We start from the raw sequence: 13,375 nt of genomic DNA on the forward strand, positions 1-13,375 counted from the left end.
TTTTATCCACCCACGCGATGGTCAATAGTCAAGCTTTGACTTTGACCAACACCTGGCAAGTAAGTCGTCGCGCGAGGGACCCAATGGGTCGCGCGATGGTCAACCCCTGAGGCCAGGGTTTTGACTTAGGGTTTTAGGGTTCAAGATGGATTTTGCTCACTCCAAGCTCAAGCCATTTCACTCCAATATTGTTTTTGACCTGATTCATCATCGGAGAAACAAGAAACTGAAAAAGAAAGTAAATCAATTGGGAAACCAGATTGGGGTGTCTACAATAGTCCCTCTTTGATGGCACGCGGAGCACCATTGACTGGTACAGGTAACGTCAAAGATTTCTAGACACCCATCCAATTTACCCAAAAGCCGATAAAATGGAAAATGCAAACAAATATATAAAAATACCATGCACCGATGGATCGGAGAGCTGATCAACCGTTTAAAGCAATTCTCCTGGGGAACAAGTAAATCGGATGGATGGATCGTCGCTGATTTTGAAAATGGACGGATAGATCATCGCTGATTGATAATCGGACGCATAGATCGTCGCTGATTGATAATCGGACGGATGGATCGTCGCTGATTTTGAAAATGGACGGATAGATCGTCGTTGATTGATAATCAGATAGATGGATCATCGTTGATTTTGAAAATGGACGAATAGATCGTCGCTGATTGATAATCGGACGGATGGATCGTCGCTGATTTTAAAAATGAATGGATAGATCGTCGTTGATTGATAATCGAACGGATAGATCGTCGTTGATTGATAATCGGACGGATGGATGGTCGCTGATTTTGAAAATGGACAGATAGATCGTCGTTGATTGATAATCGGACGGATGAATCGTCGTTGATTTTGAAAATGGACGGATAGATCATCGTTGATTCATAATCGGACGAATGGATCGTTGTTGATTTTGAAAATGGACAGATAGTTCGTCGTTGATTGATAATCGGACAGATGGATCGTCATTGATTTTGAAAATGGACGGATAGATCGTCGTTGATTGATAATCGGACGGATGGATCGTCGTTGATTTTGAAAATGGACGGATAGATCGTCGTTGATTGATAATTGGACGGATGGATCGTCGTTGATTTTAAAAATGGACGAATAGATCGTCGTTGATTGATAATCGGACAGATGGATCATCATTGATTGATAATCGGACGCATGGATCGTCGTTGATTGATAATCGGACGCATGGATCGTCATTGATTTTGAAAATGGATGGATAGATCGTTACTGATTTTGAAAATCGGACTGCGCGCGGGCGGACCACTGTTGGGGATTCAAAAAGTGCTCAATTTGAAAGTCATTAATTCATGATGACCATCAAAATCACTGCGGTGCCATACCCAAAAACGATGGGTGTTTTGTAGGAGAGATAAACCTGATTGTGCTGGTCCAGAAGCTGCATTGGGCCTAGAGGCCCAACCAAACCATCGCGCGACAAAGCCACTCCATCGCGCGAGGGTTCCTTGTTCGGGCTTGGGTCTGGAAAGAGCCCAGACCTGTTTTCTTCCATACAATCGACGGGGACGTTCTGAAACCGCTCAGAACAGTTTCAAACTCTCTTTAACTCTCTTCTCCCTCAAACCCCCAACTCAAACCCTTGATTTCATCACGAAAATCGATAAGCCCACATTCAAACATACACCCATGGTGGATCACGGCAATGGTGGCGGTGGAGGAGAGGTTGTTGATCGTCCAGAGGACGAGGGAGGGCCAATGGAGGTCGACACAAGAGACCAACAGCCGGCGCAGTCCGCCGTGGGTACTGGTGCAGTTGTGATAGGCAGCGGTGATGGAGATCAAGACCGCGAGCAAGAAGTTGGTGGTGGTAATAAGCGTCGCGCGACAGAGCCAGATCGTCGCGTGACGGAGGAGCCGAGGGCAATGGGGTCCGTAGTTGAGCCATTGGACCCGAGCATGGCCGTGAGTGGCTCGGTGGTGAGTCTGGGGAAGCGGGTAGCAGTGGTGCTGGTGGTGATGGCACCGGGCCGAGTGGGTCTCCGCCGAGGGACCCAGCGAGAGGCAAGGGTGTGGCATCCGAGGAGGTAGAGACCACGGGGATCCCTTTCGCGAACAGAGAGGAGGATGTACTCTTCCGGCCGGCGGCCACATCATCGGGCCACAAGCTGATCACAAAACAGGATGTCGCCGAGCTTCTAAGCGACGAGCAACTCGCCCAACTTTTAGAGGACAACCCCGCAATAGGGGCTGCTGTTTTGGAGGCCCGGGAGGAGCATGAGAGAATGATAGCAGCTTCAGAGGCTACAGCGAGGGCCGAGAGGGAAAGAGCCGCTGAGGAGGAGGTTTTGAGAGGCTTGGAGGCCGAAGAGAGAGTCAGAGTTAGGGTGCCCGAGCCTAGGGTGATGGCGGTGACAGATGCGGAGAGCCTAACACGTGTCTCGTTCACAGCAGAGGGGTATGAGCCACCCGTTCCTCACTTGTTTATGCCGTCGGGTTTTGCAGCATACAAGCCGCGGCGGACGGAGTACGACTCCGAGCTCGTCTTGGGAGATCCCGAGACCCACATTTCAAGCAACTGAATAGAGGTAACTTTCCAAAATCCCCCTTTGTAGTTTCAAATTTGAATTTGCCCACTGGTACTTGAATGTTAAAACGTATACGGTAATTCTTGAAAGGAAAAGACCAATATTGCAAAATGTTGAACTTGACATTGAATACCATGCATGCAACATAATAACTTGAACTAACCATCTGTTGCCAAATTGCATTGATTACCTAGAACTTAAGAATGAAAGCCTTGCGTGCTAACATACCCTCTTGTTGCTCGTATTATGTTTTGTGTCTGACACAAGAGAGAGCGAGGCAGAGGGATATCCGTGGCTTTGGAGGTGCATGCAGCTCTTTGGCATTGTACCAGGGTTTGCCTGCCAGGGTGAGGCAGTTAGTGGATGATGCAGGCTTTGGTGGATTCATTCAGACGCTTACCCCGGCCAGAAACGATCATGTTGTTCTAGTAGCACTTGCAGAGAGGTGGAGGGACATTACCAACACCTTTCACCTACCGCTCAGGGAGATGACAATGACACCTGCTGACTTTACAGCGATTACCAGTTTGAGAGTTGGGGGAGAGCCTATTCCATTTGACTCGGGCATTCACGAAGACTCAGCAGTCCTAGAGTGGTTCTTGGGAGAGATGCCCAAAGTTAAGGAGGGGATGGCAAGGTATGGACAGTTCACCAGGTATCTTATGAAGAAGGTGACAACTGAAGAGGAGGCGGAGCAGATGGCTCGGGCATACCTGCTGTACCTTTTCGGCGCGACCTTGTACTCGAATAGGCGCAGCAAGGTTCACTTGTTGTACTTGCCCGCGCTGAGGGACTTGAGGACGGCCTTGCGCTTCGACTGGGGTGGAGCGGCATTGGGTGCGTCCTATGACTTCTTGGGCGACTCATCGAGGACAGAGGTGAGCACAACCGGATGTTGGAGAATTTGGGAGGTATGATTTCAATAGAATAAAGCACAATTTCATATTATACTTATTCGTTTGATTGCACGGCCTGTTTGATTGTGTTATTACATGCACTGATGACTTGCTTTGCTTGTGAACCATACAGCTTTGGGCCTACAAGGTTTTGAACATGTGCCGTCTAGCATCCAAAAGCTTGGACTTGGGGATTCTCCTGCGTGCACACATTTGGAGCAAGAAGAACATGGGAGAGAAGAGGGGGAGCGGCGATCTGAATGGCTTCAGGGTATACTTGGACGAGCTCCGACCCTCACAGGTATAACATGAGACTTTATCAAACAGAAATACACACCCCTTTCTATTGCTTTAATGTTGTCGCTGACCGATACTTGCATTGTATGTCTATCATGTGTACAGGTCGAGTGGGATCCTTGGAGAGTGGCAGGGCCTGAGCCTGAGTACTTGGCTAGGAGTAGGGTTGTGACGGCGAGCAGAGTGTTGCTGGAGTCTGCCTTTGGTTGGCAGTGGTACTTGGGAGATTGGGTGACACCCCAGTCGCTTGGTCTTTCTGAGTTCCAGGTGCCTGGGCCACTTCCACCATGGGCCTCACACACAGGAGAGTACACACTGGCCGAGCTGGAGATGTTCACGTAGCCTGACACCGACCTGACACGCCACTTGCGTCCGGACATGGACTACGCGACATACCAGAGGGAGCGTTTGGCAGGGCCACTGAGAGTCCGGGAGTTCAGAGAGGTCCGGAGTCAGGCTCATGGAGCTGCTGAGGAGAGGAGAGCTGCAGGGGATAGACAGAGCGATGGCGAAGGCCGTGTGAGACGAGGCCTCAGCGGACCAGTGAGAGGTGGGCCACCAGAGTTGCTATGGAAGATAGCAGTGGTAGACTTTCAGGGCAATCCAGCTGAGCTGCACCTAGCACCTGCCAGAGTTGAGCCTACGCCAATCACCGTCCCAGTCAGACATCATTGTTCCCTTTCGTTGCATGTTACTAGAATGGAATCATTGCTGAAATACCCTGATAACTCCCAATTGACTATTGCAGGTACCAACTGAGTGGGCGAACGAAGCTGTTCGTCGCATGCTTGCACTGGAGAATGCAATAAGAAGAGCAGCAAGTGGTTTGCCATTGGACTTGCGCTATCCAGCGTCAACTCCTTCATCGGCGGCTCAGAGATCTCAGGTATACCCTTCAAAAAATGAAACATTCTTGCTTTCAATACTTGATGTATGCTTCCTCGCCCGAGACATATTACACTTTGATAGATATTGATTTGAAATTGATCATACCTGCTTTCAATCATACAATATGCACAATGTATACTAATGCATGAATAATTACAATACAGGCACAAAGGCAGGCGGCTCCTAAGAGGAAGAGCGCTAGAGACCCTCCACAGAGGATGCTGGCAGAAAGGGCTCCTTCTCCTCCGGTCACTACTAGACGACAGACGAGAGGTCCACAGCCGACCGCCGCAAGTGAGGAGGCAGCCCGAGAGGCTGTGGCGCGCGCAGAGGAGCAGTACCAAATCAAGATGCGCCAAAGGCCCTTGCAAGACAAGCCGGTCCGCAAGAAATGACTAATCCTGCCTGAGGTCTCTGAGGAGGAGGACGATGAGGAGGAAGAAGAAGAAAGAGAGGAAGAGGAAGATGAAGAGGGGTCGTCCGATGACAGCGGCTCTGACGACACCGCGGACGATCCCGGATACAAGCAAGACCCTAGGGAGATGGACGACGACGACGGTGACGGTGATTGGCTAGGAGAGGATTGAGGGCTACTGCGATGCCTCATTTACTTCCTGCACTTTTGATTTTTGCTTTGAGGCCTGCGCGCCCAAGTAGATAGGTAGATGGTAGGCGAATGGGCCACAACTGACATTTGATTGCTGTTTTCAGGCCTGCATGCCTTTTTGATTTGTGGGAGGATGTGCCCGGGCAGACATGATGATTTTGATTGGCCAAAGTGCTAAACATGCAGTAGTTTTCTTCACTTAACATGGATAGATCATAATTTAGCTATAAAATTTGCATTTTCACGGTTTATTTACTCTTACAATAGATTTGAGCAATTGAAACTCACCACTAATACCGAACTTGCATTGATGACATGCTGAGACTGCTTACAGACACAAAAACATGTATAAATATGACCAATTCCGAAGAGAAATGAAGGACACGACCTAGGACATGACCAGGATACGAGGATACAGGAAATATAATAAAATTTTGGGTAACAACAATCCAAAACTCCAAATATTTCAAATCTGATGAAACCGACACTTCTATAAGGTCAAACATGCACAGCATGACCCGTACAAATCAACGGAACTGAAAAATACATTCCAGAGCAAAATTTAGACCTGAAAGTGCTAAAAGACACAAAAATGGACACAAAAAGCAAAACATGACTGGATTATGTCCCGGACTGAAACCGACACCTCCACACAGTCACTTTAGGCTCACATGACCTGTACGGTATGAGAAAATGGGGTGAGAACCACTAAAACACATTTCGACCACCGAAGTCCCAATTTGAACTTGAAATGGGCCACCGAAGGTCCAAAATCTTCGTTAAACGTGAGATTCCGAATCCGACACTTGGACACAGTCACATATAACGATGGTGACTTATTGGAACCATCAAAACTGCAAAACAACCCCCGGAACGAAAAATGACCAAAGTTGGTCAGTAGCTGTTGGAAACTGTCAAATTGCAGACTGAACCATCGCGCGATAGACTGGAAACATCGCGCGATGGAAGAACCATCGCGCGATGGACAATCCTTGCTAAGCCACCTTTGTTTGACCAAACTGGAATCTGAGACGTTGAATGCCTTGTCACTGTTCTTGGCCGTCCAGAATACACCTGGGGCAGTTCACAGGTGTGCCCTTGCATTGAAGGGGGCAATGCCACCTTGCTTGGATATTTGCCTTGATAAAAGGAGATATTTCATGATGCATTGGCTATAAAAAGATATGTCCCTAGAAATATGAGGCACACCCCCCCCCCCCTCCCCTCGAGAGCAAGCACTTCCAACTTCCTCATAATGGCAAATAACCTTCCAGTCTGGATCAGCCCGTGGTTAATGGCTTTTGTAGCCGAAGATTGGCTATCCTTTCGCTCTCACGGGCTGGCCGCTTTTCGTTTTCTTCGTAACGTGAGGGTCCGGCCCAAAATTCTGATGGCAGCACTACAGTTCTAGGACCCAGAGGTTCATGTTTTTAGGTTCAAGGACAACGAGCTGTACCCAACCATGGAAAAATTCCAAGCATATCTCCAGGGGTTTGGTTCGAGCGTGATCGTCGTACCACCTTATAGGAAGAGCATGCCAAAACTTTTGCAATCATGTTTCGACATTTCAAGAGGAGCAGCCGAAAGTCTATTAACCGAGGGGCAAATCAACATCATGCGTCTGATGGAGTGGTACGGGCCTGAAGGAAACACAGAGGACACCGCCTTGCAGGCCCGACGTCAATTTGCCATGACGATCAGTGTACTGGCAGCTTACTTGCTAGTATCTCCGAATGGGCGAGTGAACCTTTGCTAGTAAGCATTGCCGCTCAAATGGGTACTCGAAGGAATGTGGTGCCATTGGTTTTAGCAGAGACGCTCATGGGTTTGGATTTGGTTTCTACTGGCCAAACAAACATATTTAGCGGTAGTCCATTCCTACTGCAGGTAAATTCTCACTCGGCTCACCTTTTTTGAGTTTTCGCACACTTCCCTTTTTACCTTATCTCTCGGCTTAGGTTATATCGGGGCTCCTCACTTGTTTTCTCGCTCAAGTTTTATATGGCTCCTTACTTGTCTTTTCCCTCACCTACAGCTATGGCTATTCGACAAATTGGGATTGCTCACGGCACCAGAGGCAAACTAGCCTCATCTGCCCGGTCGGATGCATCAGCGTGGGATGATCTACCTGGAGATGTCCACAAACCAGTGGTACACGTTCATGAAGGAAATGCTTCCGAATGAAATCATCTGGAGGCATGAGGCCCTGGACATACTAGACATGGCCCTTAATTCTGCAAGTTTCGAGAGGATGGTGATAGCCGAGCTAACCGCTTTCACATTCTACATTCCTGGTCACATTCTTCGTCAGGTAGGAATAAGTCAAGGATTGCACCGAGCCGGAATCGAAACTTTCAATATCCCCGCATTCACTGCACAGAATTTGGCTGGATACGAGCGCAATTGGGGCCTGCGGCAACTTGGCGGAGCAGAACCAAACTTTAGCACAGAGCTCATGCATTGATACAAAGCGTGGCTAAGAAGGGAAATTGCAAGAAGACAAAGCGATAATTGACTCCTGACAGACTCCAATGATCTAGAATATACTGTGAGCCTATTAAGGCTTTTAGCATTTTATTCTATTTTTATGCTTAACTGTTTTAAAGACTTTGCTCAACTGTGTAATAAAAGTAGTAGTTTGAATAAAATCGAAAGACTTAAAACTTTCCCCTGTTGATCCAAATGTTGAACACCACGCCACTTTGAACATTGAAGATGATTCCAAAATGGTAAACCACGGATCATGTTGATGGAATGTGACCGAATCTCACAATGAGATTGCCTACGTATCCTTTTTTAAGGAATCAGGTCAGAACATAGTTCAAGCTAAGGTTCGCTCGAGTATTTTACCTCTCCTTTTATGCTCTAACTTTTGCCTAGTGCCGCCACTTCGGGTTTTCGGCCTAGCGAGCTTTTGAGTATTGCCTATTTATTTTTGCCTGAATTGCCTTCACAGGTTTTCGATCTAGCAGGCTTGCTTTAATTTTTGCTTGGAACAGCCCACCCTTGTGGTTTTCGGCCCAACGAGCTTCTCTCAGGGGTAGTAACGCTTGAGTTGATCTAGGTTCACCAAAGTGGAAAATTCATTGCCGTCGAGATCTATAAGCTGACCTGCTCCCCCAGAAAGGATGGTCTTGATGATGTAAGGCCCTGAATGCTTCGGACGAAACTTGCCACGGGGATCGAACACAGGCGCCCGAATCTCCTTTGTAACCATGTCTCCTTCAACCAAGTCCCTAGATTTCACCTTCTTGTTGAAAGCCTGTGCAATCCTTCGCTGATATCCCTGAACATGGTATAAAGCGCGGAGTCTCCTCTCATTGAAAAGCATGAGTTCCACAAACCTCCCGCTGAGCCATTCAGATTCTGTGAGTCCGCACTCTGCCATAATTCTCAATGACGGCACCTCAAGTTCAATAGGGAGTACCGCCTCCATCCCGTAAACTAAAGAATAGGGTGTCGCACCTGTCGATGTTCGAATTGACGTCCGGTACCCCTATAGTGCTAGAGGTAGTTGCTCATGCCAGTCCCGGGCAGACTCAGCAGACTTTTTGATAATGGTCTCAATATTCTTATTTGCCGCTTCAACAGCTCCATTTGTTTGAGAGCGATAAACAGTCGAATGATGGACTTAGATTCCGAACTCTTCGAACAACTCCAAAACCCTGCCTTTGAAATGAGTTCCATTATTTGATACGAACGTTTGAGGTACACCGTATTGATAGATGATGTTCTTTCTGATAAAATGGGCAACCTGAACTGCAGTTAGGGTTTTGTAAGATTCGGCTTCCACCCACTTGCTAAAGTAATGTATTGCCACCAAAATGAACCGGTGACCATTCGAAGCAGACAGTCTGATCATGCAAATGACATCAATGCCCCACACAGGAAAAGGCCAAGGAGAAGTCATGCCGAAGAGATTGGAAGGGGGAACATGCATTAGGTTGGCATGAATTTGGCATTTATGACAACGCCGTACATAATCCATACACTGAGATTCCATCGTGGACCAGAAGTAACCCTGTCGCAAGATTTTCCTAGCAAGCATGACACCACTCATATGAGGACCACAGACTCCCTCATGAACTTCCTCCATAATCCTTGCGGCCTCAGAGCCGTTGACACAGAGCTTGTGCATCCCACAATGGGATCTTTTGTATAACTTCCCTCCATAAAGGATGTGTTGGGCCGCTATCCTTCGTAATGCAAGTTGATCCTTCTTAGAAGCTTCAGCCGGATACTCCCCACTTTCAACAAAATTCCATATGTTGTGGTACCAGGGTAGGCCATCATCCACATCATTGATGGCATTGACATACTGATAGGCAGGACAGTCCCGCTGTTCGATCAGGATAGGGCGGAGTTTGACACCTAAAGGAAGTTCAACCATGGAAGCTAAGGTTGCCAAGGCATCAGCGAATTGGTTCTTCACGCGGGGAATATGAGTGAAAGTAACCTTATTGAAACGAAAAATGAGATCTTCCAAGTCCCTATGATACAGTTTCAACCTTTCTTCGCGAACCTTCCAATCCCCGTTGGCTTGAGATACGACGAGGTTAGAATCACCAATGACCTCGAGTTTTTCCACACCGAGGGTAAGAGCGGCCTCCATGCCAACAATACAGGCCTCATACTCAGCTTGGTTGTTTGTGACATCGAAATTGAGTTTGAAAGCAAGTGGAATGTGAGAACCATCAGGTGTAATCAACAATACTCCGATCCCATATCCCTTCTGGTTGGCTGCTCCATCAAAGTAAAGTGTCCACACGTCTTCGACAACTGTTAGCACTTCCTCATTTGGGAACACGAAATCTAAGTCCTCCGGCCCATCAGCAGGATGATCGGCTAAGAATTCCACAACTGCTCGTCCCTTGATAGATTTTCTTGTAACGTACTCAAGATCGAACTCTGCCAACAAGAGCAACCAACGCACTAACTTACCAATAAGCGCTGGCTTCTCAAACAGTTACTTGAGAGGATCCATTCGAGAAATCAACTTCACTGGATAAGCAAGCATGTAGTGTTTCAGCTTCTTAGAGGCCCAAACAAGAGCCCAACATGTCTTCTCGAAAGCTGTGTAGCGCTCTTCACATCTTACCATCTTCTTACTTAAGTAATAAATGGCATTCTCGACGCCCTTATCCCCTTCTTGAGCTTGTAAACACCCCATAGACGAAAGATTCACAGATAAATAAAGAAGCAATGGCTTCCCAGGAATTGGCGGCATGAGTACCGGAGGATGCTGCAAGTATTTCTGAATGGATGTGAAAGCCGCTTGACACCTGTCTGTCCATACAAATGGAGTATCCTTCTTTAGAAGACAAAATATCGGTTCGCAAGTCAAAGTTAACTTAGCGATGAATTTGCTGATGAAATGAACCTTCCCCAAAAAGCTCCGTACTCCCTTTTCAGATTTTGGTGGCTTCATTTCAAGTACAGCCTCAATCTTTGACGGGTCAACTTCAATTCCATGAGTAGTGATCAGAAAACCAAGCATTTTACCTGCTGTGACCCCGAAAGTGTACTTTTGTGGATTGAGACGTATTCTGTACTTACGGGGATGTTCGAAGAACAAGTACACGCCCCTCACGAGTTTTCGACTTGGCAATCATGTCATCCATATAGACCTCAACTTCTTTGTGCATCATGTCATGCAGAATGGTCGTAGCAGCGCGCTGATAAGTAGGACCGGCATTCTTTAAACCAAACAGCATGACCAAATAGCAATAAGTCCCCCATTCAGTGATGCATGTCGTCTTTTCACAGTCTTCTGGTGCAATGAGAATCTGGTTATATCCTGAGAAATCATCCATAAACGAGAGCATGGCATGGCCCGCCATATTGTCAACAAGTACATCAATATGCGGCAGGGGAAAATCGTCCTTAAGGCTTGCTCTGTTCAAATCCCTGAAATCGACACATAAACGAATTTGTCCATTCTTCTTTGGAACCGGCACAATGTTGGCAACCCAAGTGGGGTATTGGGAAACCATAAGGAATCTAGTGTCGATCTGCTTAGTGACTTCATCCTTGATCTTCTGCACCCAATCTGGCCTCATTCGTCTTAGCTTTTATTTTACAGGTTTGGCATTTGGCAGTAGAGGAATTCGATGCTCCACTATCTCTGGGACAATGCCGGGCATGTCCTGATGAGACCATGCGAAAATGTCACTAAATTCTGTGAGCATTTCTTTGAAATCCTGATATTCCTCTAGAGATAAAGTGGAGCCCACCTAAACCATTTGGGGATTATTTTCATCTTTCAAATTTAAAGAAATTACTTCTTCTTTTAACGGCTGAGCATGCCTTTGATCTTCCCTTTCGATAAAGGCACGGACTTCCTTGGGAATATCCCCATCGAAATCTATCCCTTTATCGTCAGGGTCGACACAGTTTATGTATAAATCATCAAAGTAGTCATAAGTGGATTCTTTCATTCCAAATGGCCCTTTGGGGCAACCAAGTACAGCAGAATCAAACTCAAAATAAAAGCTATGACGTGGATGGCCCAGAGGCACAGACTCCGACTCAAAGCTAAACTCAGAGGACTCCGAGTCAAACTCAGACTCAAACACATCATCAATGCAAGTTAAGCATGGTTTGAAAATGGAATTTTTAAGGCTATCCTTGGCTTCTGTAATAAAAGAGATTGGATCCTCAAAGGTATTCGGCTCAAGCATGAGCACTTCAGCTTTTCCAGCTTCCTCGGCCAAACCCACTTGGGAGAACTCGTGGAACAGCTGCTCCAAGCTTCCCTGATTGAAAGATCCCAGCCAATCAGTCTTGATCTTAGGCTGATTGAGCTTCTTCTTGAATTCCACCCTTGCTCGCTCCTCATCACTATCCAACCAGGTGTCGTTAGTGAAAATCTCAAAACCTGGGAGCAGTTCCCTCGTCTTCGAGTCAATAAAGGGCTCAGCTTGCCCTGTGTAAACAGTGTTTCCCTTCTCGCAAATGAAGTAGCTGTCGGGATCACCATAAAGAGTTCAAGGTTTTCCCGTACATTCCTTCTTTTGGCCTCGTTGGTTGAGGCGATATACCCCAAACCAAAGCGGCCCTCGCAGGAAGGAAAGGTAGGGAATTCCGGGATCCCTTGCTGGTGAATCCCTAAGCCCAAACCAGGTAGATAGGACATTCTCCTCATAATGTCTAAAGCAACAGAGCTGATGATGAAGTCCCCATCCACATTGATGGCCAAAATAGAGCCAAATGTATCAAAGGAGAAGCCTCCGAGATCCACGTCTTCTTCGCCATGCATGATTCCCAAAATCGGGGTACCATCCTCCTTGAGCGGGCGAATGCCTGAGTCCCCGCAGATTATTAACGTGCCAGTAGGAAGTCCTAGCATGACCTTTTGGTGGAGAGTTGATGGCACAACCATGATGTCAGATCTGTGGAGCCATGGCCTACCAAGCAGAAGATTGAAAGTGGCAGGGATGTCAACAACATGGAATTTAACATCCATTTCAAAACCCTCAGCATCGAGCTTGAGCATCAGTGTACCCTCAACCACGCGACGAGTACTGTCGTATGCCTTAACGACCATATTGGAAGGCGCAAAGTCCTTTTTGGTCAAACCCAGACGGTAAGCCACCCTCAAAGGGCAAACATTGATTGCTGAACCATTGTCAATGAGGACGATTGAAACCCAGAGCCCTCGACATTTGACGGTGATGTGCAAGGGGCGATTGTGATCGACCCCTTCAACTGGCAGGTCCTTATCGGTGAAGATCACGTTGTGCTTAGAGGTAGGTGAGAGGATGAGAGATATCATCACTTCGGGAGTGATATCAGCCGGGATCTCAAGACTGGCAAGAGCGTGGCAAAGTTTCTGTCGGTGCTCACGGGAAGAACAAATCAGTGCCCAGATTGACATGACAGCTGGAATCCGCTCAAGCTGTTTCTGAATTATGTCCGCGTCAAAGTTGCAATAGGTACCTCAAGCGGTGCAGACCTTGGAAAGGTAGAGGGCTCGTTCCTTTGGTTAGAAGGGTTGGACGAGCTTCTAGCCTGCAAATTAGCCGGTTGAAAAATCCGTCCACTCCTCGTAACATTGTGAACGCTTCCCAAAGAGGGCATGACCTGAGGGTCTTGATCAATATCCCAGAGATCAGCAGGGACTTCA

The 13,375-nt window shown here is 47.2% G+C and overlaps 1 protein-coding gene across 1 annotated transcript; it reads left to right on the top strand.

The window, feature by feature from the left end:
* The first annotated feature begins 3,872 nt into the window (after positions 1-3,872).
* LOC131335269 (uncharacterized) lies at positions 3,873-5,076 on the top strand. The gene is made up of 2 exons (XM_058370545.1): positions 3,873-4,641; positions 4,808-5,076. The coding sequence occupies exons 1-2, from the start codon at positions 4,540-4,542 to the stop codon at positions 5,036-5,038; spliced, it is 333 nt and encodes a 110-aa protein (XP_058226528.1). The 5' UTR covers positions 3,873-4,539; the 3' UTR covers positions 5,039-5,076.
* Positions 5,077-13,375: the final 8,299 nt, after the last annotated feature.

Source organism: Rhododendron vialii, chromosome 1a (genome assembly GCF_030253575.1).
Source record: "Rhododendron vialii isolate Sample 1 chromosome 1a, ASM3025357v1".
Lineage (NCBI taxonomy): Eukaryota > Viridiplantae > Streptophyta > Magnoliopsida > Ericales > Ericaceae > Rhododendron > Rhododendron vialii.

Coding starts and splice junctions, on each gene's coding strand:
- LOC131335269 (XM_058370545.1), top strand. CDS start 4,540: ATGCTTGCACTGGAGAATGCAATAAGAAGAGCAGCAAGTGGTTTGCCA. Junction 4,642..4,807: donor CGGCGGCTCAGAGATCTCAG/GTATACCCTTCA, acceptor ATTACAATACAG/GCACAAAGGCAGGCGGCTCC.